The sequence below is a fragment of the Chrysochloris asiatica genome, unplaced genomic scaffold (assembly GCF_000296735.1).
Source record: "Chrysochloris asiatica unplaced genomic scaffold, ChrAsi1.0 scaffold00094, whole genome shotgun sequence".
Lineage (NCBI taxonomy): Eukaryota > Metazoa > Chordata > Mammalia > Afrosoricida > Chrysochloridae > Chrysochloris > Chrysochloris asiatica.
Window position 1 is genome coordinate 3,500,143 of NW_006408612.1, and position 23,712 is coordinate 3,523,854.

Below are 23,712 nucleotides of genomic sequence, written 5' to 3' on the forward strand. Positions count from 1 at the left end.
TTTTTTTTTTTTTTTTCAGTGTTTGCAGACGCAGAAAGCCTCATCTTTCTCCAGCAGAACAGCTGGTGAGCTCAAACTGCTGACTTTGTGCTTTTCAGTCTAGTGCTTATGGTGTGGATCTACTGTGCCCCCCATTTCTATTCTTTGGCACAAAATTGAGGCACAGGGGTGAGCTCATGTCCAGACCTGAAGGGTGACTTACAGTCACAGTCTTGGTTCAATTTTAATCAAATCCAGCCTTGTAGGTAAATCAAGATTCCCTTCCTTGATCTTTTTAGAACTTGTTTAAGCTTCATCATAATCACAATTTACCTGCTGGGAGAGAGTCATTTTGTCCACTCCGATGATTTCAGATGGACTCCCGGTGTACTACTGTAGGATCAGCACTGGAATGCAAACCACAAAGTCAGCAGTTCAAACCAAACCCACCAGCTGCTCCTCAGAAACTCTATCCAGGGTCTCTGTGAGTTGAAACTGGACGTCACTTAGCAACAACATCAATGATGTTAACCGATATTTATAATGTCTTAATTCTACTTGGAGATGAATTTAGCAAATGCATCATTTGTTCTCTTGGTAATCCCTGGTCCATCTCAGCCCTATGCACACCCTGCTTTACCCCTCACGCAGTGCTATGAGATCTGAAATTGCTCACTGCCCTTTCCATATATATTTTACTCATATGCATCCAGCTGTGCAGAAGGTCGTTATGGGTCGGTACCGACCTGATGGCACCTAACAACAACAACAACAACAACAATCCAATCATCTAGAGCCCTGGTGGCATGATGCTTAGGCTCTCAGCTGCGAACCAAAAGGTTATATGTTGGACTGTTAACTGCAAAGTCATCAGTTTGAACTCACCAGACACTCCGAGGGAGAAAGAGGAAGTTTTCTGTTCCCATAAAGATTAACAGTGTTGGAAAACTTACACAGGGGTCGCTGTGAGTTGGAGTCAGCTCCATGGCAGTGAATTTGTTTTTGTTTTTTGTTTGCTTTAGAGCAGCTCTTCAGGAGAAAGACTGGTGATCCTGTTCTGTAAATATTATAGCCGAGAAAACCCCATGGAGCAGTTCTACTCTGCCACATGGGGTCGCTCTGGGTCAGAATTGGCTCCACAGCACTTTAGGAACAGCACGCTCATTGCCTTCTACATAAATAGAGAGACCAAGGGGAAAAGACGTTGTAACTGGGTGGTGCTGCCCTCTCCCAGGCATGAAAGCCATGGAGCCAGGTTAGCTGTCGCTCTGTTGAAGGCGCTGTGTGATATGTTTACCACGTGGGTTCCAGCTGCTCCTGTCAGCTGATTCTTGGCTGCAGCGTCAAACGATGTGGCGCAGAGATGGCATGGACTGTCTCCAGCTCCCTGTGGGTCAGATACTAACTTTTTAAGCCTCTGTTTATTTTGCTTACAATCCTGCTGCCTTACAAGTTTTTAGTCCTTGCTAGGCTTAGTCTCCCATTTTAAGTCTGAGTAATTGAAAGGAACTTGCTTTTGATAAGTACCCTGGTCATAAACCTACTTTAGCTTCTCCCTACAGATGCTCTGCTGCACACTGTGCTGTGAGTTTAGTCAGAAGTGGTTTGTCCTTCTCTGCAGATGTCATGTAACATTAGACATGGAGCTCCTTTCCTGTTTCCTAAAGACTGCCTTTGGGGACGGTCCTTCTAGGAAGAGTGGTACACAGGATGACCGCAGTACAAAATGCTGGCCAAACCCTTTGGTCTATCAACACATACTTAGAAAGTGTCTGTTTAGCACTCTGCACTGAGCTAGCTTCTGTGTGACCCCAGACATCGATATATGTCCTTAAGACAATGACAGTCACATTGTGGAGAATAGACTGACCCAAACAGCCAGGAACAGAAAGAGCCAGAGTGCTAAATGCTGTTGTCTGGCATTAGTATAGTGCCAGTGCTTCAGCCTAGGGGTTTCTGGAACTCTATTCACTTGGCATCTTGTTTAAGCATAAATGTGAGTACAGGACAAATTACACCAAAGTCTACCGGGTGGTAATTTGGTCGTCCTTTTACTCATTCACTCATTTATCAGACTTTTATTTAGCACCTACTGCATCACTCCAAGCATGTGGATGACTTGGCTCAGGGATTGTCTCAACAAATACCCCATAGTCCCTAGCTCTCAAAAGAACTCATATAGGGGTAGTGGAGATAAAAGGATGCCAGCGTGTAATCAGTGAGAATGTCATCTGTGATAAGTGCCACAACACAGCTATGCACAGAGGCTGCGGCTGTACGAGGAAGAGGGATGCTGGCCATCGCTGACAATCAGCACATCCTTTTCATGCCTTCGTTTCCTCATCTGGAAGATGAGACAGTAACAGTGCCACTCTTCCAATCACCACTGCCCAGCCTTCATTCAGAAAGAAAACAGCTCTCATAAGCGGTGGGGAGAGGGCCTATGGGACCTCTCTCTCTGTGTAGGTAGTTTTCAGACTTGTGCAATGCAGACCTACAATTGCAGTACCTCCCCTGTGGGAACGTTCCACTGGGGTACCTATGAGGAAATAACCCGGAGTATCTATTCCTCCCTTCAAATAGAGGAGCACCGTTTTTTGCTTCTTAGTACACTCATGGGTGAAAGGGCCAAGAAAGAGGGAGGCTGGTGAGCCTTGCCCACTCAAATTCAAGTGCAGACTCACAGGGCTTGCTTGATTGTCTCCAAAGGCAAAATAGATCAGTATCCATAACTAAAAGAATTCCACATATTTTTTTCTTAAATTTGGCATCTTTTTTGTAGTTGTGGAGCTAGGTTATCCTTTTTATGGAAAGTCATAAAGCCTCAAAAAAAAGGGTACAGGGAAGTAGCTAGAGTGAGTCTCTAATCTTGAGGAGAGAGCAAATCCAAGGACTAGATGGAGGGGCTGTTCTACAGAGGAGCAGAGGGGCTGTGTCCACAGTTGCAGCCGCACAAGAGAAAGGAGAGTGTGGAGAGTCAGTGTGAGCCTTAGAGGGGAGGATCCTTTAAAAGCTTACCCATCTTTTCTGCCTAAGACTAACTCTGGTTAATGCCATTTTCCTTGTTTGTTTCCATTGCTGTTTGCCATTCTTCATCGCTTCAGAACCATCATACCAGTTCCCTAGGACTCAAAACCTTGGCATCATGTTCTGTCTTCCCTGTTCCATTTAGCTCTTACTTCCCAATGTTGTTCTGACCAAACTTTCCTGTACGTTCGCACTGCTATAGCACGTCTGTAAATGATGCTGCCTCGGGGGAGGGAGGTACCTCCTCTGTGCCAGGCACTGTGCTTCTGTGCTTGACTTAATGTCTTCCCATCTAGTCCTCTTCACAAGTGTAGGCATAGGTGATATGACCCCAGTTTACTGGAGCTGGAGACAGACAGTTGAGAGATTAGGAGATCGATCCAAGGCCACACAATCAGAGTGTTTAGAACTGGAGTCTATCACATTCTGAAGCTAGTCCTCACCTGGTCTGTTACCTGGTCTGTTGCAATGTGTGTTCGCTCATTTTCTGTGCAGTCAGCTTGTTGCTGTCCTACAGAGCTGTCATCCTCAAGCACCTTGACCCCCAACAAAACCCAAACTTCTCATCCTGTCCTCAGAGACTTTCTCAAAGACCATCAGTGTCTGCCTTGAGCATTGTGCTCTTTGTAAGAACTATCTACTCATGTTGTTGTTAAGTGCTTTCGAGTCAGTTCCAACCCATAGCGACCCCATATAGGGTTTCTGAGGAGCACCTGGTGAGCTTGACCCTATAGTACTGGGGAAATACTCCTTTTACACGATTTTCGTAATGTGGTCATAGATATGTGTCACATTTATTATATAGGAATACACATTAACGTATTTTACATAAGTTTCCTAGGTATGCAAATAATTTATCTTGCTAAGTAAAAGCACATAAAATGATTGCTTATAAAACAGAAATGATATCAGTAAGTCAGATGGAAATTTTTAGTAAAATTTTAAAATACAGCCTGATTTGGTCTTCTAACATCTAGGCCAAAGCACCGTGACTAGGTGAATGTCACCTTTAGCTCAGCATCTCTCAGACAGCAGGGGCATTGGGCCTGCTGTGTAACCTGGGAGTACAACACCCCCCCAGTGTATTCTGTGGATGAAGCCATAACAACTGCAGCATAGCAGTTACTCTTTAGCTCTGTGGCTAAACATCCAACACTGCTGCGCCAGTAACTGCTTTAGGATACCTTCAGTAGGAAATGGAATTTTAAAAGGCTCTAAGAACTTCTTCCATCTCCACTGAGAAAATGTTAGCATTTCCAGGGACTTCCAAGCCCAAGTAGAAGAGAACCCCTGCCTATCTCTCTTTGTTGTTGTTGTTGTGTGCCGTGGAGTCGCTTCCGACTCATAGCTACCCTGTACAGGATTTCCGAGGCTATAAATCTTTATGGGAGCAGAACGCCTCATCTTTCTCTCATGGAACAGCTGGTAGTTTCGAACTGCTGACCCTGAGGTTCGCAGCCCGATTCGTAACCACTATGCTATCAGAGCTCCTTACCAAATCTCATTTGCCATGGCCCACACTTTCCAGTCAATGGAATTGATACTGATAACAGTTAGGACTATAAGTGTAACACTGAAGCAAGGAAGCATGAAGAGCAAAGGCATCTTTCTCCTCCGGGTAAAATCAAAGCTGCAAGATATTCCTGACAGCAGAGCCATTGAATCCTCTCCCCTCGCAAACTCTTTAAAGTTGGCAACTTAAAATACCTGCCAGTAGTAGTAAGAAGCTGATAAAGTTTTGTGTTATTATTCACAGACACCCTTGCCAGAACAAGAAGGCCCAACTGTTGGAACAGTGGGAACTTTTGAACTGATGAGTTCCAAAGATTTAGCATACCAGATGACAATTTATGACTGGGAACTCTTCAACTGTGTGCATGAGGTAAGGTTGCCCGATCGAGTGAGTGAGTAGGTACACTTGCAATCCTGGATGAGGCCTGCTGGCTTGGCTCCACTGTCAGTGTGTGCTGCAGTATGGGAACCACATGGTAATTTTTGTGAACATCGAGTTTATTAATAAAGCCTGTTATAAAGTCTTTGAGTATTAACGAAAAATTCTTAGGATTTACAACATGCTCACTTGCTACAAGTCAGAATGGACTTAAGAGTAGTGGGTTTGGCTTTTGTCTTGTTTTGTTGATTTTATGTCTTCCTGGGTAGAGTCAGTCCATAATACCTAGTTTATATAGTTAGTAAGCCCAGATGTCGGCCTTCTGGAAGTTGAATTCTGGCCAATGATTGTATTCACACTTGCCTCAACAAACGAGGAAGCCTATCTGGAGTCCTGGTGTGGAGCTGTGGGATAAGCACTCGACTGCTAACCACAAGGTAGGAAGTTCAAACCCACCAGCCATTCCTCAGAAACCCTACTCAGGGTCACTACAAGTCTGAACCGACTTGATGGCACTTAATAACAACATCTGGTGTTTTGCTTTTAAATGAAGAAGAAGTAAAGTTGTTTTCCTTTCTTTTCTAGCTGGAGTTAATCTACCATACATTTGGAAGGCATCATTTTAAAAAGACCACAGCAAACTTGGATTTGTTCCTGAGGAGATTTAATGAAATTCAGTTCTGGGTTGTCACTGAGATCTGCCTTTGTTCCCAGCTCAGCAAGCGTGTTCAGCTCTTAAAAAAATTTATTAAGATAGCAGCTCAGTAAGTATCTGGATCTCAGGAAGGAAAAAATATAAACTTTTCGAGCTGTGAAAGTAAGTTATAGGAACTATTTTTGCATAAGGACGCCCCATGGGCCTCAAGATGAATGAAACTTTTATAAAATGTTAATTTTTTCCTAGCTTTTGTAAAATTAAGAAACCCTGCTGGTGCTGTGGGTTGGCCATTTCGGCCGCTAGCCACAAGGCTAGTGGTTCAAATCCACCAGTTGCTCCTTTAAAGATTTACAGTCTAAGAAACCCTATACAGGGTTGCTATGAGTTGGTTTTTGTAATATTTGACATCAATGTATACATTAGCATCTCACAGCCCTGATGCTGGAGTCAAAATTGTGATCTCTTTTTGCCCTGAATGAATTGTATTTTTTTCTTTCCCCCTCCTCTGCTTAAGGGAGCCCTCCAGCAAACAAAGTTCTGTTGTAGAAAGATTTAAAATGCTCTGAAAGTCAACGTCTAGCATGACACATTCTCGCCAGTAGAGGGCAGTAGAGCATGCATTTACAACAGCACATCCAATTCAACCAGAATCAAATCAGTAAAATGCATAAAGGCGAGCTAACCTGGTTCATGGAAATCAGCTCCATAAACATCAGAAAAATCAAGCATCTTATAAATACTCTATTTAACAACACTTCATGGGAAACAATTTATTTACTGCAGGGGCCAGTTAGATTTTCCCCTGAAGTGAATTTAATCTTCTCTTGCTATTTAGCTATGCCTGACAACCTCCTGTTTATTTCCATGTTTTTGGTATCACCACAATGCTAAAAATAAAATGCTAAATGTGGCCTGTGGTTGTGAGACTTCTTTCCTTTCTAAACGCAGGGAGCTTTCCCCACATGAAGGTTGGAAGTACAAATGACCCCGGGGACAATTTTCTTGAGCCAAAACCTTCAGATCCCATTCGGAGTCTGATTTCCAGGACTAAACAAAGAAACGAACACTGCTTGACGTTTTATAGATACCAGCTTGCCAAATGTCTTAAATTATTGTGCCAGAAATGTGAGGGTTCAACAGAATACCCAGAGCCTTTGGCTTCAAATGCTGGTATCTCTTAATTTGGAAAAGCTGCCTGTTTGAAGACAGCTTTGGTGGAATGTTGCTGATGGACTTCTGGTTCTTTGTGTAGTCACTTCTTCTCTAAAGAACCTGGCCAGACTTGTTGCAAGGGACAAATGCCTCCACATATTTGGATTGAGATGATTGTGGAAACTATGACACTGTGTGCTCTCCTATTATAAGGAACCTATTCTCCCTTGGCTATTGCCTGCTGGTGCTAAGTGTAATGAGGCAGAGGAGAGAGGCAGCCTGCACCCAAATGTATGTGGGAGGTCAGAAGGGCCTTTCAGGCCAAATCCTGTTATTTTTACAGTGGCACCATAGAAGAGCCTTGCAAAAGCCTTTCTTAACTCTCTTCCTTCTGATTATATGAATGAATAGATGGCTTGGCCATTGGTACAAACTGGTTTACGTTGTCTGAAGCCCTGTGCTTAGTGTGCTAGCCTTCATTGGAGCTCTTGGCACAGCCCATCTGGAGACAATTGCCGACTTTAATCAGCCTGAAATCTGCAAGGATGAGATCAAAACCTAGTGGTAGTAGCATCTGTTTTTGTGATACTTGTAGAGAACTTTAACCAATTCTATGGAAGCTCTTTACCTTCCCTTGGAACTTTGGGGAGGAGGAGTGGCCTGGCAAATGTTATTGTCCCCTTTTGCAGATGAGAAGAGTGAGGCACAGAGAAATTCTGTGATTTATCTAGTGTGATCCAGTTAATTGTTGCAGAATGGTGACCAGAAAGGCAGCTCTATGTTGTTGTTGTTGTTGTTAAGTGCCGTCGAGTCAGTTCCGACTCATAGCGATCCTGTATAGGGTTTCCAAGGAGCGTCTGGTGGGTTTGAACAGCCAACCTTTTGGTTTGCAGTCCAGAGCTTATCCTACAGTGTCTCTATAACTTGCATTTATTCTTTCAAGATGACATGCACATAGATGAAGGTAAACATGAATGATCATACTCTCTGCCTGCAGCCCACATGTCCCTTAAATAACTTTCCATCCGTGACCTGAGAGCCACCTTCCATCCAAGGTTTGCCTGCTGCCTTACCAGTGGAGTCAGATACACTATGTCGTTAAGTGCCATCAAGTCATTCTGACTCGTGGCAACCTTATACACAGTAGACTGAAACACTGCCCGGTCCTATGCCATCCTCACTATTTTTATGATTGAGCCCCTGGCTGTTGCCTCTGTGTCAGCCCATCTTGTTGAGGGCCTTCCTCTTTGTCACTGACCCTCCACTTTACAAAGCATGATGTCCTTCTGCACACACAATTGTTGTTGTTGTTAAGTGCCATTGAGTTGGTTTGGACTCCTAGAGACCCTGTATCAGATTTCCCAGGAGCAGCTGGTGAGTTTGAACCGCCAACCACCAGGAATCCTCTTCACAAACGATGCTGTTATTATTAAATGCCATCAAGTCAGTTCCGACTCGCAGCGACCCTGTCCAGGGTCTCTGAGGAGTGGCTGGTGAATTTGAACTGCCGACCATGCAATTCAAACCAACCTCATGATTCAGTGCCACACCAGGACTCCCTCCACATACTATGTTGTTGTTGATGTTAAATACTGTTGAGTTGGTTCCAACTCATAGCAACCCTGTATAGGGTTTCCAAGGAGCAGCTGGTGAGTTTGAACTGCCAACCTTCTGGTTTGCAGTCTAGTGCTAATCCTACAGTCCTCCACATTCAGTTGTTGTTAAGTGCTGTGGAATCAGTTCCAACTCATAGTGACCCTGTGTAGGGTTTCCAAGGAGTGGCTGGTGAGTTTGAACTGCTGACCCTATAGCCTCTATAAAATCTATTTTTCCACTCCACACAGACAATTTAAGAATCACTGATTGATACTTTTGCAAGGAGACTGTGGGCATCAAATGCAACAATTTGATTTGCCTTTAACAAAAATGTTAATTCCCAACAGAACTTAATTAGGACTAATTCAATTTGGGTAAGCATATTTGGGGTGAGCATTTACACTTATTGCAAAATGAACCCTTCTTTACGTTTTCAGGGAGCTGGTATGAAGCAATTGGGGTTTCTTCATTTTCTTTTTAAACTTAAACCAACTATCTGGACTAAAGTGTGCCATTCTAATAAGAATTTCTGGCCTTGCCCCACAAGTCTTTTTCCCAATTTACAGTCATTTATATCCACTAGCGAGTGGTGGAATAAATACAGATTCAAGGGGTTGAATTTTGAGTCAAAGTTTTAGCTTAATTCTCAACTTTAAAACACCTTTAAAATAACTGTCCAGTCCACAGGAGGTCTTGCGTTGCACCGCTATACACTAGGCTGGTTTGGAAGGGGAGAGGAGATTGCAGAGCACACTCCCTGAGACTGTCAGAGAGGGTGATACCAACATGCCCCTGGGTCTGCAGCTCGCAGGCGTCAGGAGAGCTGGTGTCACCCAGTGCCATACCTCATCCCAACCCCCTCACCGGCCTACTGGGTGTTGCCCTGCAGCCATTGAATAGAGAGAAGGAGCTCCGCCTTGGCCAATGAGGAGCTGCCGAGTGCAGTGGGAGGGGAGGGGCCTTGCTGAGGCAATCTGGCCACTAGGTGGTCACCCGTTGACTGACCCATGAGGAAAAGTGAGTTACCACACGGGTGACAGCAATTCAACAAATCAGAAGCATTATTCATGGCAGTAAGCGCGGTGGTGGCTCCAACATTGACTTCCTTGATTCCGCACCCCCCCCCCCAAGCCGCTAGGGGAGGTGTCCACCTCGGGCTCACAGTCTAGAACTCTCCAAGGACACCAATCCTCCAACCGTTGTCTGTAAATTCCTTCTTAAAACTTGATCCTTGATGACCCAAACCATTACCTTTCTAAAGTCACAGTGAGAAATCAAATGGCAGACGGTGCTTACCCAAGTGGAACACACAGTGCATTCAGCCTATCACCGCCTGTTCTCATAAAGGAGGCCTGCCGAATATTAATGACTATCAGAAAATAGAACTATAATTTTTTTTTAAATCTCATTCAAAAGTGGCATTTTGCTCCAACATGAGCTTCTTGTGTTTTCAGCTGTAAAGAATACAAAAACCTGAATTCCTTTTTCGCCATCGTCATGGGACTAAGTAATGTCGCTGTGAGCCGTTTGGCACTAACGTGGGAGGTAAGCTTCAGCTGAGATCCAGCTGTGACTTTTGCCTTAAGAATAAAAATATGGGCTCACCAGTGAGCTTTGTTACAGAAATATCACTCACACTGCTATAACAATGGAGAAGGTGGGATACTTTGAGGGAGGTGACCTGTCTCCTTTTTTCCAGTTGCCTCAAAGTGTGAATTTAAAAAGTATTGTCCTTGTGTGTGTGTGTGTGTGTGTGTGTGTGTGTGTGTTGGGGATCCTGGGGTGGGGGGGTTAGCTTCTCAATCTATACAAATGTAAAGAATTAATAAACTCAGTTCCTAGGTGAAGAAGTAACACTTCTTGGATGGCTTCAAAGGCTTTGCTCATAGATTCTGTTGTTCTAGGAAATGTCTACTTATTGCTTTTGCAATACACCTTATCTGTAATTACAAGAAGGAACTCTTGCCATGCAAAGAAAGGTGGATAGTTCCAACCCAGCAGTTGTAAAGGAAACCCTATGGGGGCGTTTCTACTCTGTCCTATGGGGTCAGGATAAGTTGGAATCTACTCAACATCACATAGCAATAACGGCATAATTACAGGAGGATGAAAGATCCATATTTATCCAAGTAGTCATTTTGCTCCTGGGAGCATTAGCCAGGAGGCCAACTGTTTGGCCCTTCTGAACAACAGTTGCTTAACATTCCAGTTGGACCAGGAGTTATGCAGGTGTGTTGTAAATGCCTATAGAAAATGTGCCTAGTGGCTTGGTGACCATTGTTTATTTGTGCTAGAGAGCATCTTCATTCATCATTAGCTAAAGTCCCTTAAATGTGCTTTATAGCTGGAGAAACGCTAATCTCTAAGGGAACATACACGCAGAAATAGACTTGTACTAAAAATAAATAAATAAAAGTATGTGTAAGGGGGAGGAGACAAAGAAGGGCAGGGAGTATCTATAAGAATTTAATTCTCAGAGGCGCTTCAAGACAGTTGTTTGCATCTATAAATGTTTTCCTTGAAACTCTTTTCTTATCCACTTCCCTCTTGAAACTCTTTTCTTTCCGAAATGTTTCTGTTGTTTATCAGACAGATCCTCACAAATCCTTCTGTCTTGGGTTTCTCTTAAAATTCCAGGCAGAGACAGCATACAGCAGCTCATCCCCTGAATATAGGAGTGAGGGAATTAGAGAGACCTGTGTGCCATGCAGCTGTATCACTTTCCAGCTTGTAAAAGGACGGAGTTTGCACTGCCAATAAATCTGAGCAATGAAGCTGTATTGCAGACTCGTCTATCATGTAGCTCAAGGCTCTTGAGGTCTCTGTCTTGTAGCCCAAGTCGCCTATTCCCAGTTTGCCTCAAGACGTGATGCCTCTTAAGGGTCCAGGAAAGCCAGGAGGAGATACATCAGCTAGGCATTGACACCATAGCGTACAGGAAACACTACCTGACTACTTGTCCTGGCTTGGAGCGAAAAGCAGGTGTCCTGGTGGTGCAGTGGTTAAGCACTCGGCTGCTGCTGACTTGAAGGTTAGCAGTTTGATGCCCATCCAGCAGCTCTGAGGGGTAAAGACCTGGCCATCAGTTCCTGTAAAAATTGTTATTGTAAGTGCCATCGAGTCAGTTCTGATTGATAGCAACCCTGTATAGGATTTCTGAGAAGCAGCTGGTTTGAACCACCAACCTCGTGGTTAGCAGTCCATTGCTTATCCTACAGCGCCATACCAGGACACCCAGAACACCCTTTGGAACGGCCCTACTCTGTCACATGGGGTCATTATGAGCTGGAATTGACTCGTCAGCACAAGTGCAGTGGGGCGGTTTAATTGGCCAGCTCTTCAGTTTCACTAGGAACAAGGAGTAACTCTGCCCCTGAGCGGCTCTCAGTTTCTGTTAACATTATTGTAGTTCCCTAAAAGAGAAGATTAATCTTTCATCATTTCTAAACCCTTTAAAAAAAAAAAAGTGAGATGTAATTATATCACTGTAGAAAGCGCTTTTACTCATAAGTATCTTTGACTTTGGTGAATCCACTTGTAATTGTGGAGAACCTTCCAAGGGCCCCACCTACAACCCCAGTGAGTACCATGGTGGCAACATTACGGGGTTGTGAGGAGTCCTGGTGTGGTGCTATAGGGTCAGCACTAGACTGCTAACCGCAGGGCCAGCAGTTCAAACCCACCAGTCGCACCTCAGACACCCTATGCAGGGTCACTATGAGTCAGAACTGACTCGACGGCACTTACCAGCAACAACGACTTGCTGCAAGGAACTATGGAACGTATATGGCATTGTCAGTGAACAAAACAGGATACAGAATTAAACTGTATAGTAAAGGCAATGATTCAGAATAAAGGCTAAGACCAACCTGACATGAAGCGAATCCCAGTAATCATCTGGAGAGTTCTCAGCCTCAGCACTATAGACCTTTTAAGCTGGAAAATTCTTTGTTGTGGAGTCCTGGTGTGGCGTTGTAGGATAAGCGCTAGATTGCTAACCACAAGGTTGTTGGTTCAAACCCACCAACCTCTCTTCGAAAATCCCATATAGGGTTGCTATGAGTCAGAACTGACTCAACGGCACTTAACAATTCTCTGTTATGAGGGGGCTATCCTAGGCATTGCAGGATGCATAGTCTTTACCTATTAAGTACCACGGTGCATAGCAACAACAACCACTCCCACACAACTGTAACAGCCAGACTGTATGCAGATACAGTCTGATGTCCCCTCCGTGTAGGTGGGAGGGGTGAGGGGACTAATTGAGAACCACTGCTCTGCAGGAAGGGGCTAGACACCGCACGGTTTGTTTTTATAGTACTGAGAACTACTGTTTGGCCTGAATGTCAAGTGAATAAACTGAACTGAAGTGAAGAGGTTAAACCAACCATGTAGTTCACCCCTGATTTTAAATGGACTATGTTCACCAAAAGCTGTTGTCCAACAGGGTGATATAGCTACTCCCTGCAGGACTAGAATCTGGACTGAAAAAAGTCTAGAAACTTCCTTTGATGTTTCCTGCCAAATCTCATACCTTCAAGCAGCCCCTGAAACCTAACTTGAAAATAGGTTTGTAGTTGGAATGAGTGTGGAGGAGTCATAAGACACTTAGTTCCATGAAACAAGAGTTTTTATAAACTTTTAAATGGGAATATGACAAACTGATTCAGATATGAGGGAAGAAAGAGGAGAGCAGAACTTTTCCATGGATTGCTGTTGTTGTTAAGGGCCATCGAGTCAGTTCCAACTCATAGTGACCCTGTATAGGGTTTTCAAGACGCAGTTGCTTCGACAATCCCAGAATGGAAAATATACCAATCACACTGTCCTCTTTAAGTAAAGCTCAGTTTTCCTAAACACTCAGGACCTGAGCAAAGTGGGAACCAGTAAATGGAAAAATGGTTGAGTATTAACCTATTGGTATAGATGGGTGGCCACAGGAAGTGGTATTGAGTCATGTGCCAAAGTATCCATATGAAAAATGAATAAATGGATGGAAGTATTGAATTTTCTCAAGTCCTGGTGTGGTGCTGCAGGGTAATGTGCTGGACTGCAGGGTCGGTTTGAACTGTAAGGTCAGCAATTCAAGCTTACCACCTGCTCTGGTAGCGTAGTGGTTACGAGTCGGGCTGCAAACCTCATGGTCAGAAGTTCGAAACTACCAGCCACTCCGCGGGAGAAAGATGAGGCTTTCTGTTCCCGTAAAGATTTATAGCCTCAGAAACCCTGTATAAGCTCACTATGAGTTGGAACCGACTCAACAGCACTTAACAACAACAACCTGCTTCTTGGAAACCCTATACAGGGTTGCTATGAGTCAGAAGCGACTAAACGGCACTTAACAACAACCACTGAATTTTCTAGTATAGCAGGGCAGAGAAATCATGTGGCACAAATGCTTGTGTAGAAAAGCTTCTCACATAAGAAAGGTCTTAGATAAAGCAGCTAGGTAAGAGAGATTACTGTTGGTAATCTCTGTATGGTAATCAGCAGTGTGACTTTGGGCAGGTCATTTTTAGCTCTCTCACCTGTAAAACAGAGGTTTGATCTATTCAAGCAGTATTAACTGAGCACCTACTATATGCCCAGCACTCTTCTATATACCGAGAACACATCAGTAAACAAAACGGGAAGAAGTTCCTGTCCTCAGTAGTTTGCTTTGTAAAGGAGGACGAGAATTAAAATAGATTGTGCTATAGGATAAGCACTGGACTGCTAACACAAGGCTAGTGGTTCATACCTTGGCAACCCCAAACAGGGTCACTATGAGTTGAAACCAACTTGGTGGCACTTAACAACAACAAAACTCTTTTAGTGTTAATATTCTTTAATGTATTTTCCTGATTGTGGAAATCAGGGAGTTTAAAGGAAAGAAAGAATTCCAGACACTTGTGGTCTGGGAAATGCAAATCTTTATGAATCATTCAGTTCAGGAAATCTTACAAAAGCAGTGAGACCAAAGCATCTGCAGTTACTTTCCCCCCCATACATTAAGACATTTTTTAAAGATCTCTCTGTATTCCAGAAGATTCTTCTCAAATGATAAGAAAGATGATAGTCCGGTCTATCTCAGTGCTGCTGGATTCAAAGCCAAAGGAAATCCACTTCTCCTAGAAATTGTAACAATGCTACACTTCTAGATACTCAGTCTGACATAAGCCTGTGGCATTTTCATTTCATTAACAGAAACTGCCAAGCAAGTTCAAGAAGTTCTATGCAGAGTTTGAAAGTTCAATGGTAAGCAGCGGTGGCTCCGTTTTCTCTGTTCACTGTCTGTGTTAATCTAGTTTCTGATCAGCTGAGTTGAAGTTCTCATTTCAGAAATTTTATCTGTCCTTGTATGACTTTAAGAAGTTTATGATCCCGTTTTAGTGCTGCTAAAACAAGCATGTCTGACTAATGAATGGCACCCTCAGGAACTAACGTAAAGAGGACTTATGTGCCACATAAGGTCAATTTGCGTAACTAAGAAAACTCTAATAGGATCCTTTCTGTCCAGCCACGTTGGCTATGGGTTTGAAGCTGCATGTCCCTGGGCTTACCAGAATTCATTTTTCCCCATTGACTGGGAGGTGTTACCAGGCAGGAAAGGAGTAGAACTTGGCAGGAGTGATGGGAAGGAATCAGAGAGGGGCAAGTCAGAACTGGCTGTGCAAGGCCTTCTGCAAGGGAGAGTGAGCCAAGCTCCTAGGCTGGGGATTTCTGGAGGCTTCTAGATGGTGAATCTCCTGGTTTAGGCTTACAAAGACATTTCCTGTTTGCTTTCAGAGGGAATCTCTCCCCTCTGCCCTTGTAGGCAAGTCTCTTTCCAAGGAGAAAGGACAACAAAAGGCAAATTGTTTTCCTGCCCTCCCTGAAGTTGTTTCAAAACACAAATCATTGTGTTTTGACTAAGTCTCCCTTTCTTTTGCAGCTACACATGATTCAGATATACCAGCTGACAAGGCTGGGTGTATTTGGAGGTAGAAGGAGTAGGGTGTGTGTCGTTAGTTATCAACCAGCATCTCTTTATTTCTCTTAAGGATCCTTCAAGAAACCACAGAGCCTACAGGTTGACGGTGGCTAAGCTGGAGCCTCCTCTCATCCCCTTTATGCCTTTGCTCATTAAAGGTAAGCCTTAGAAAATGCACAGGCCAGCCACGGGGCTGTGGATGTGGGGAAGCAAATGAAAATCCACCTGATCAGATGCATCTCTTTGGCAAGAATGATCCCTGGCTTCCACCTTCATCATCGTCTCTCAGTCCTGACTTGGTTAAAAGTGTTGAGATCAGTGGCGGAGCAAGGGTCGATGGTTTGGAAGACTTGTCTAGTGAACCACAGGGTTAGTCTAGAGATTTTACTAACCTCAGGTAAAATGATTTAGAAAGTTAAACACCTAACATAAAAGGGATTATTATCAGCCTTTTTCACTTGCAGTGTTATGCAAATCCACCAGCATAATCTAATGGTGCGATTGTGCTTTTTTAGTATGATTTATTTCGGTTCGTGATTAGAATGTGGCTTTTATTTCCATACAGATATGACATTTACTCATGAGGGGAACAAGACGTTCATTGACAATCTAGTAAACTTTGAAAAAATGGTACGTACAGTATTATAAACCTTAAGCTCGATGTGTTTTTCAAATAAAATGTGCGTTTGTACTAATAAATGAAATAGTTTCCAGATATGCTGCCATGTTAAAAAGATAGTTGCACATAAAAGAGTTTTGAACGATCTGGTTCACACTGGCTACCTATTTCTATTTACCTATTTCTATTCTGTCAGTTCTTTTGTGAAATTGAGTAGGCACACCGTGGCGTACAGCAACAGCGAGGTTTTATGCTGAGTGCCTTGTCCCTGGCTGCCTGTTGCTAAAATGCACAAATGCCCCAAAGTGACTTCCATGTTGTTGTTTCGAGTAAGGTTTGTGGAGCTAGACTGCCTCAGGATGGCTTTGAAATGCTCATCTACTAAGCCTGCCTTCAGTCCATGTAGGTAAAAGGCAACTGTATGGCAGATCTTTGGTATAGAATCGTCATCTAAATGAACATTGCTTATCCTAGTAAAGTTCAGCCAAGTTCAAAGAGGGAAGGTGAAAAATCTTTATAGCCAAAAACGTATTTGTATTTTTTAAATAGTAGATGTGGATCTGGCACACAGTCAATATTTCCCTGATCATCTCCCACAAACATCACCAAGGAAGGAAAGAAGGGAGGGAGGGAGGGAAGGAGGAAGGGCAATGTTATTGCCATTAATTATCTTGCTGTGAAGCAATAGTAGCAGGTTATGTTGAAGCCTTTCTTTAGCTGCGTAGTGCATACTAATGGAAGGATCCATTGTCTTCTGAATCTTTTGACACTGATTCTTTGGTTACAGTGCTTGTCTGGGTGTGGGTGAGCATCTGCCCAGGGTTATGAATTGCAGTGGCCAAGGTGGCGCTGTGGGAAAAGCTCGGGGTTTGGAGTTTACTAAGTTCAAGTGTCAGCTTCTCCACTTTAACTCTTCTATAACTTCTCTGTGAGTCAGTTTCCTCAACAGAGATCCGCAATAGTGCCTGCTCCATTCCATCTAACTCTTGAGATGGTCGGTGAGTCCATGTAAGTAAGTATTCATGCGCGCCCTAAAGTGTTAGGGAAGTCTTATCAGAAAGCCATTCTTCTAATTGTTTCTTAAAATCGAGCCAGTCTGTGGGGCTTCAGGAGAATTTGAAACACCTTGCAGTAATCCTATAAAGATCAGCACTGTTCAGCTTTGGAATGAGTTTACTGGCAAAGTCCAGTCTATTAAAGAAGTCCATTGCTGGGCATTAGGTCCCATGTCTTAAACTTCTTAGGAAACAACACATGAGGATATACTCCTCAAAGACACTATCCCAGAGAATAAATATTTTCTCAGCAGTTTTCCCCTCTGCTAAGGGTGGGGTATGAGCATCTCTGTTACTGTAATAATTTTTTAAATCAAAGTAAAAAAAAATTCTTTGCTCACTTATTAACATAAATAATTAAACAAGATGTCCTTGATTTCTCAAAGCAAAACTTGTATTCCAAAAAGTGTTTTCTGGATAAAGTGAAAGCTTTACACACAGGTTGAGATCTTTCCAGCTCACTTCAGCAAAAAGTGCAGAGTAACTAAGGTGTGGCTAAACCATCCATCTAACTCCAAAATACACATGGTGTAGACCTGAGGGTTTTCTAAAGACATGACTGGACTTTAGAAGTCTGGGTTGTTAAAGTTAATTAAACAAACACAAGCAGCATAAGTATGCAAAGCCAGCCATCTGTCAGGGAGGACAAAGGACGGTACACGGTACATCTGCATTTTCAGATCTCAGTGGTCACCCCCCTGTTACCTGCAAAGGGCAAGTCAAGGTCAGACTCAGTGACCATCAGGAGAAACCTCCCAGTATAACCCTTGCAGTGAGACCACAGGTCCTTCACCCCTCCACTTCTCTCTGATGGACTCCACTGTTGTTTAAAATCAATTGACTAGTAAGGTAGCAGTTTAGGTTCAGTAATAGAAACTGTGGGTTAATGTGCTGGACTGCAAGGTCAGTTTGAACTGCAAGGTCAGCAGTTCAAGCTCACCAGCCGCTCCTCGGAAACCCTGTACGGGGTCGCTATGAGTTGGAATTGACTCTGTAGCACTTAACAATAACAAGTTAACAATATGGGTGCCTGGTGGCACAGTGGTTAAGCACTTCACTGCTGACTGAAAGGTTAACACTTTGAAACCTACCCAACCATTCCGTAAAAGAAAGGCCAGGTGACCTGCCTCCTTGAAGAGTGTTGTTGTTGTTGTTGTAAGTGCAGTTGAGTCGGTTCCAACTCAAAGCAACTCTATATAGGGTTTCTGAAGAGTGACTGGTGAGCTCGAACCATTGACCTTTCATTAGCAGTCCAATGTTTATTCTACAGTGCCACACCAGGACTCCCTAAAGATTACAACCAAGAAAACCCTATGGGGCAGTTCTGCACTGTTACATGGGGTCACTGGGGATTGGAATCCATTCAAGAGCATGAAACAATGACAAATTAACAATGGTTTAAGTAAGACAAGGGCTTGGGGGCTTGTTTGTTTTCTCCCCTCATTTGAAAATCCAAGCTGGTACCCAAGCTCTCTTGTGGGAAACTGTCAAGTATCCAGAGTTCTTTTCTCGTGCATTTCACTACCCACGGGGTCCAAGATGGCAGACCCCCACCTGTTCCTTCCAGCCACAGAGAGAAGGAGGTAGACCAGAGCATATGCTTCCTCCCTCTTTGGATACAACCTCTAAGGTGCATTTCACTTTGTTCATAAGTTATTGTCCAGAACCTTAGTCACACAAAAAGGAGGTTAGAAAATGTAGCCTTTATTTGGGGTATCCATTATCCCACCAAAAACGCAGAGGGTTTTATTACTCTGAAAGAGAAAGAAGAAAGGATATTGAAAAAGTATTGGTCATTCTCTGCTCCAGCAACTGTATACACTTTGCTTCATTTGATCCATCAAACCAGGAGACAGAGTGCTTTTAGCATCTCCTGGCCTTGGGTTAGATGTTACTGGAAAAAGAACAGGAACTCCAGGACAATTTGCTTATGCTTTCCAGATCAGACTGTGACTGACTTGGCACTTGTCAACTTGCCAACATCATTTCCCATTAACCAGCCCACCCCTACCCCCAAACTAAACGCCAGCCACTACCTGCAGCCCCTAGGAGTGGCTGCCTTTGTTGCTGTGTATCTGGAGATAGGATGATAGTTCTTCCCAGGATGGTACCAGTACTACTTCCTAGTCATTCATTAGCAAAGCCGAGTGGTGGGCAGAGCTGACAGTTCCGAGGGTGGAGGGCGCACCCACCCGTGCTAGAAGTCACCAGAGTAGCCAGGACACAAGCACCTTTCCCTGGTGACAGCATTGCGTAGTCATAACAAACCACCGTGCCAATCCCTAACTGTTTGTATTTGGAACCTCTACACCTTGAGGTGTGAAGTGAGGATTAAAGAATGTGTTGGATATTGGTTTTTAGGATTTGTGGGTATGAACAAAAGAGAACTCGCAGTCTGATCCTTCTGCAAAAAAGAAAATGGGGGAAAAAGGCAGACATTCTTTCATTTGGGGGGAACATAAAGGAGAATTCAAAAAAATGTTTGAATAAAGCCCTTAGTAGCTTTCTATGGCATACGTGAATATTGATACCGTTTAGGAGGTAGGCTACTCAGAATGGATTAGAGGATATTTTGCTGGCCGTCTGCCAGTGTCCCAGGCCGCAGAAAGCATGCTGATAGACACGGTTGCTACTGTATTAGGAGGTTGGTTCTATTCCAGTCATACCCATATTTAGGGTTATTTATTTATGGCTATCATTTTTTTCGCTGCTCATTTTATTTGGAATGAGAAGCATGGGGCAAATGTCTGGAGACATTCTTAACAGAAGCTAATTCATTAAGGAAGAAAAATGCTTTGAGTCCTTTTATTTTTTTCTATCACTAATAATGTTTTTGGACTCCTGGTGTGGCACTGTGGGATCAGCACTAGACTGTGAACCACAAGGTCAGCAGTTCAAATCTACCAGCTGCTCCTCAGAAGCCCTATACAGGGTCACTATGAGTTGGAACAAATTTGACAGCACATAACAACAACAATGTTATTAAGGATCTCTGGTAGTATAGTAGGTTATGAGGTGAGCTGCTAACCACAAGGTCAACAGTTCGAAACTACCAGCTTTCTGCTTCCGTATAGATTTACAGGCTTGGAAACCCTACACAGGGTTGGAATCAACTCCACGACACACAACCACCACCGCCACAATAATGCTATTAGATGGTTAGTAACAATAATATTTACATCACCAATAATAGTCGGGGACCTGCCTCGACATAGGAGTTCGGTTCACGAGTGTTTGGTTCACGAGGAGGGGAGATCCAGCGGTGATAGGGATAGCGAAAGAATACACAGACAAACAGAAGAAGGGAGACAATGAGGCACCCCAAAGCCAGGATGGATACATCACTGGTGGGCAGGCTTGGGACTACAGGCATCATGGCCTCTGCAGGCAGCAACTCACTGCCCTGCAATCTTTAATGCATGCCTTCCAACCCGTAATGCACCGCAATCGTTACTCCATGCCTTCCAACCCGTAATGCACACCTGGGGAGGCCCAGGCCTCTGCTTTATTCAGGGGAGAAGCTTCACACCAAGCTGGAAGGGACTTAGGCAAGGTACAACTAACATCAGTACTTTTCCAGACATTCAGGTAACTTTACATTGTACTTCGCTGGTTCGAATCCCAGGCCAGCAACTTGGGTTCTCAGGTGCAATTAACATATCTATAGTCCCTGAGCTCAGGTGGGGGAAGGTGAGAGATAAGGACAAAAGCTTGGGCAGAGTCCTGCTTCTTCTGCTTCCTGAGCCAGGTCTGCAGAAGGACTCGAGCAGCCCAAGTGAATGGGCTGCACCTGGAAAAGGATTAGTGAGGATGGGTTCTTTGTCTATAGAACAAAGAACCGAGAAGTAGCTAAGATATTTTTAGTTAATCCTTTTGGAGAAAGGCTTGACCTTGCAACCTTTAGTCTTAGCCTTAGGAAAATATCACATTTATCTGTGGATTACCAAGAGCTCCGTGTATTAAATTAATACATGTAACAATATTAAGATGAAAAACAATTTGCCATTAACTGCCAGTGGCCTCATTTGTTACACTCGGGCCTATAGGGCCTCGAACCTCTGACCAGTCTTACACGGTCCGCAACAAATAATATCATCTCAGGAGTCATAGGGAGAGAACTAGGTTTGTCATCTCCAGCGATGAGAAGAAACTCCAAGGAAAAATCTAGATGCTTAAATCCACTCAATTCCCAAACCTCTTCAACACCAAGGAAACCCACAAGTATACTTAGAAAACTTACTTCTTTATCCAGAAATTATGGGCCAGGTTAAATGCAGACCAGCTGAAAGATAGGCCTCAAAGCAACATACCATGTGTGGGGTGTCCAAGCAGAAGGGTCTTACTAAGGAATATTCACAAATCCCCAAAGCAGTCCTGGCCTTTAGGAGATATTAAATTACATTAAATATTAAAGTCAGCAAATATATATAAAAACAAGTTCACAATAGTAACAAAACAGATATCATAAAAAACAAATTAGATGTATGTCCAATGACAGGCTTTGTGTTTCTAGCAACCCTTTGTTCAATAAAATGTTTGACTGACATTTAATTTTTTTTTTTAAAGATAAGTATTTTCAGTGGAAAATAAAACCACACTTTCATGTGTGATATACTATGATTACACATTTCTTGAAGGAGGTCTGAAAACAGGGAGCAGCCATATCCAAACAGAGAATCAGACTAACCCACAAGGAGGGGGTCCATTGGGGCAGTTCTTTGTTGAGTGGGAGACCAAGGACATTATCACAGCTCAAGGCGGGGTTGCCTGCAGGGCTGGTCTGAACTTGAGAAATAAGACATAAAAGACTGTTCATCTTTAGTGATGGAAGAGCAAGGACTGGGGACCAGCCAGGTGGTAAGAAAACATGAAGACAACTGGAGAGGTCCAGTAGTCTGGACAGGAGTGAAGGTCTGACTTGGACAGTCCATCTGGAGGGGGAGCAGAAAATGGGAAGGCAAAGAAAGGTCCAAGCCTCATGGGGCCATCTGAGAACAAGGTACCTTTGACACCTCGCTGGACCCAACAGGCATTACCTGCATCGGAGCTTGAGGGACAGTAGCCTCAGGGCCTCTCCCATGTGATGGGCTGGAGCCCAGATGGCCAGCTTCTCTTTCCTCTGGACATCTTCTTTGTAGTGATCACTCTACAACCAGGCCCCAGGAAGGACCCCTGCTTCAGAATCTCAGCAATAAACCAGTTGCCTTTGAGGCGACTTAAAGTCAGGACGACGCTGTACATTTCAAAGTAGAACTGTGCTCCATGGAGTATTCAGTGGCTGATTTTTCAGAAGTAGTAAACAGGCTTTGAGGGACTCTGTTTTCAGGACTCAAGAGAAATAACACATGAGGGTATCTATCACACTGAGTCCTTCACTCATCGCAGCCTTGGTCCTTTCTGAATCCCGCTGGTGAGCTCATGTTCTGAAAGGAACTCATCAGCTTTTACTTGGAGTCATTTCTCCAAGCGCTGTAGGTCAGGAAGCACCTGACCATGCTGATTTTGGTATGCAAGCTCTAAAGACTGATAGTTAGAATAAGTTCAAGGGAAAATGACTGTTGTGTCGAATCCCAAAGGGAATCCTGGCTTTTCTAACTGTGGGCTGCTTTCTTGGTTGGGATCTTAGAGAACAGTTGGATGAACAGATTCCAGGGCAGCAATTCTCATCAACAGGGTGGGAGATCGGTTAAGGTGTGGTGTGGGGGGTTCAAAATGCCCACCTACAATGATTTGAAGTGCCTTCTGAAGGAACATGACCCCCTATAATTCCCTCAAGAATTAAGAATCACAGCCAGTAACTAATGGGACTAGGTCATATGCCTCTGATTTGTTGTTGTTGCTAGCTGCTGTCAAGTTGTTGCTGACTCATTACAACGCAAGTAGAACTGCTCCACAGGGTTATCAAAACTGTGACCTTTCATAAGCAGATCTCCAGATGAACCTCTGAATGGATTCCAAACTCCAACCCTTCAGCTAGTAGCTGAGAGCCAACCACAACTCCCAGGTGTGCTAAGATGGGTCCAAAGAAGAGAAGCTCTGCAATGGGGTATTCAGGTGTTTGCCACTAACATGGCAGGGTAGGAAAGCTGCCCAGCCTGCTCCAGGCAGGTCAACCTGCTCTGGCAGGACCACAAAGCCTAGGGTGTAGTTTTTTGGCATCATGCCTGACGTGGCAGTTGGATAATGAAGCTTGCGTCTCTTTAACCTTAATTTCTACCAACCTTAACAGAATAACAACAATGAACAAACAGCTGCCTGCCAACTATTTTGGATGTGAGGCTGAAGAAAGACTAACTAGATGGATTCTCATGGAGATAACCAGAAAATTCTCCACCTTGGTCCAAGGAATCAACTGCATATTCACAGAGCTGGGAAGCCGTATCCAAAGCGCAACTCAATAAACTACTATTAGCCATTTACAGTCATCTCAATTCCAACTCATGGTAGTCCCATGCGTGTCAGAATAGAAGTATTTTCCATACAGTTTTCAATGGAAGATTCTTTCAGAAGTAGATCACCAGATCTTTCTTCTGGCACCTCTGGGTAGACTAAAACCATCGACCTTTCAGTTAGCAACCAAGTGTTCAATTGTTTGTACCATCCAGGGACGCCTCCTTAGCTCAACAGATGTCAGCAGTGTGATTTAAAAAAAAAAAAGAAAACAAAGTTAAATGTATATTGTTGTTGCTGTTAACCGCAGTCAGGTGGATTCCAAACCATAGCCACCCTGTTAGGGTTTCCAAGGAGTGGCTGGTGAGCTTGAACCACCGACCTTGTGGTGCA

At 43.7% G+C, this 23,712-nt stretch overlaps 1 protein-coding gene across 4 annotated transcripts in view; it reads left to right on the plus strand.

Annotated features, from left to right (window-relative positions):
- RAPGEF4 (Rap guanine nucleotide exchange factor (GEF) 4) overlaps window positions 1-23,712 on the plus strand; it is a 411,578-nt gene that overhangs the window by 378,736 nt on the left and 9,130 nt on the right. For all 4 annotated transcript variants that reach the window (XM_006866643.1, XM_006866644.1, XM_006866645.1 and 1 more), the window contains 6 exons: window positions 4,763-4,888; window positions 5,483-5,661; window positions 9,758-9,848; window positions 14,490-14,540; window positions 15,326-15,413; window positions 15,821-15,885. In XM_006866643.1, the coding sequence (XP_006866705.1) occupies window positions 4,763-4,888; window positions 5,483-5,661; window positions 9,758-9,848; window positions 14,490-14,540; window positions 15,326-15,413; window positions 15,821-15,885 (600 nt within the window). The remainder of the gene's footprint in view (window positions 1-4,762; window positions 4,889-5,482; window positions 5,662-9,757; window positions 9,849-14,489; window positions 14,541-15,325; window positions 15,414-15,820; window positions 15,886-23,712) is intronic.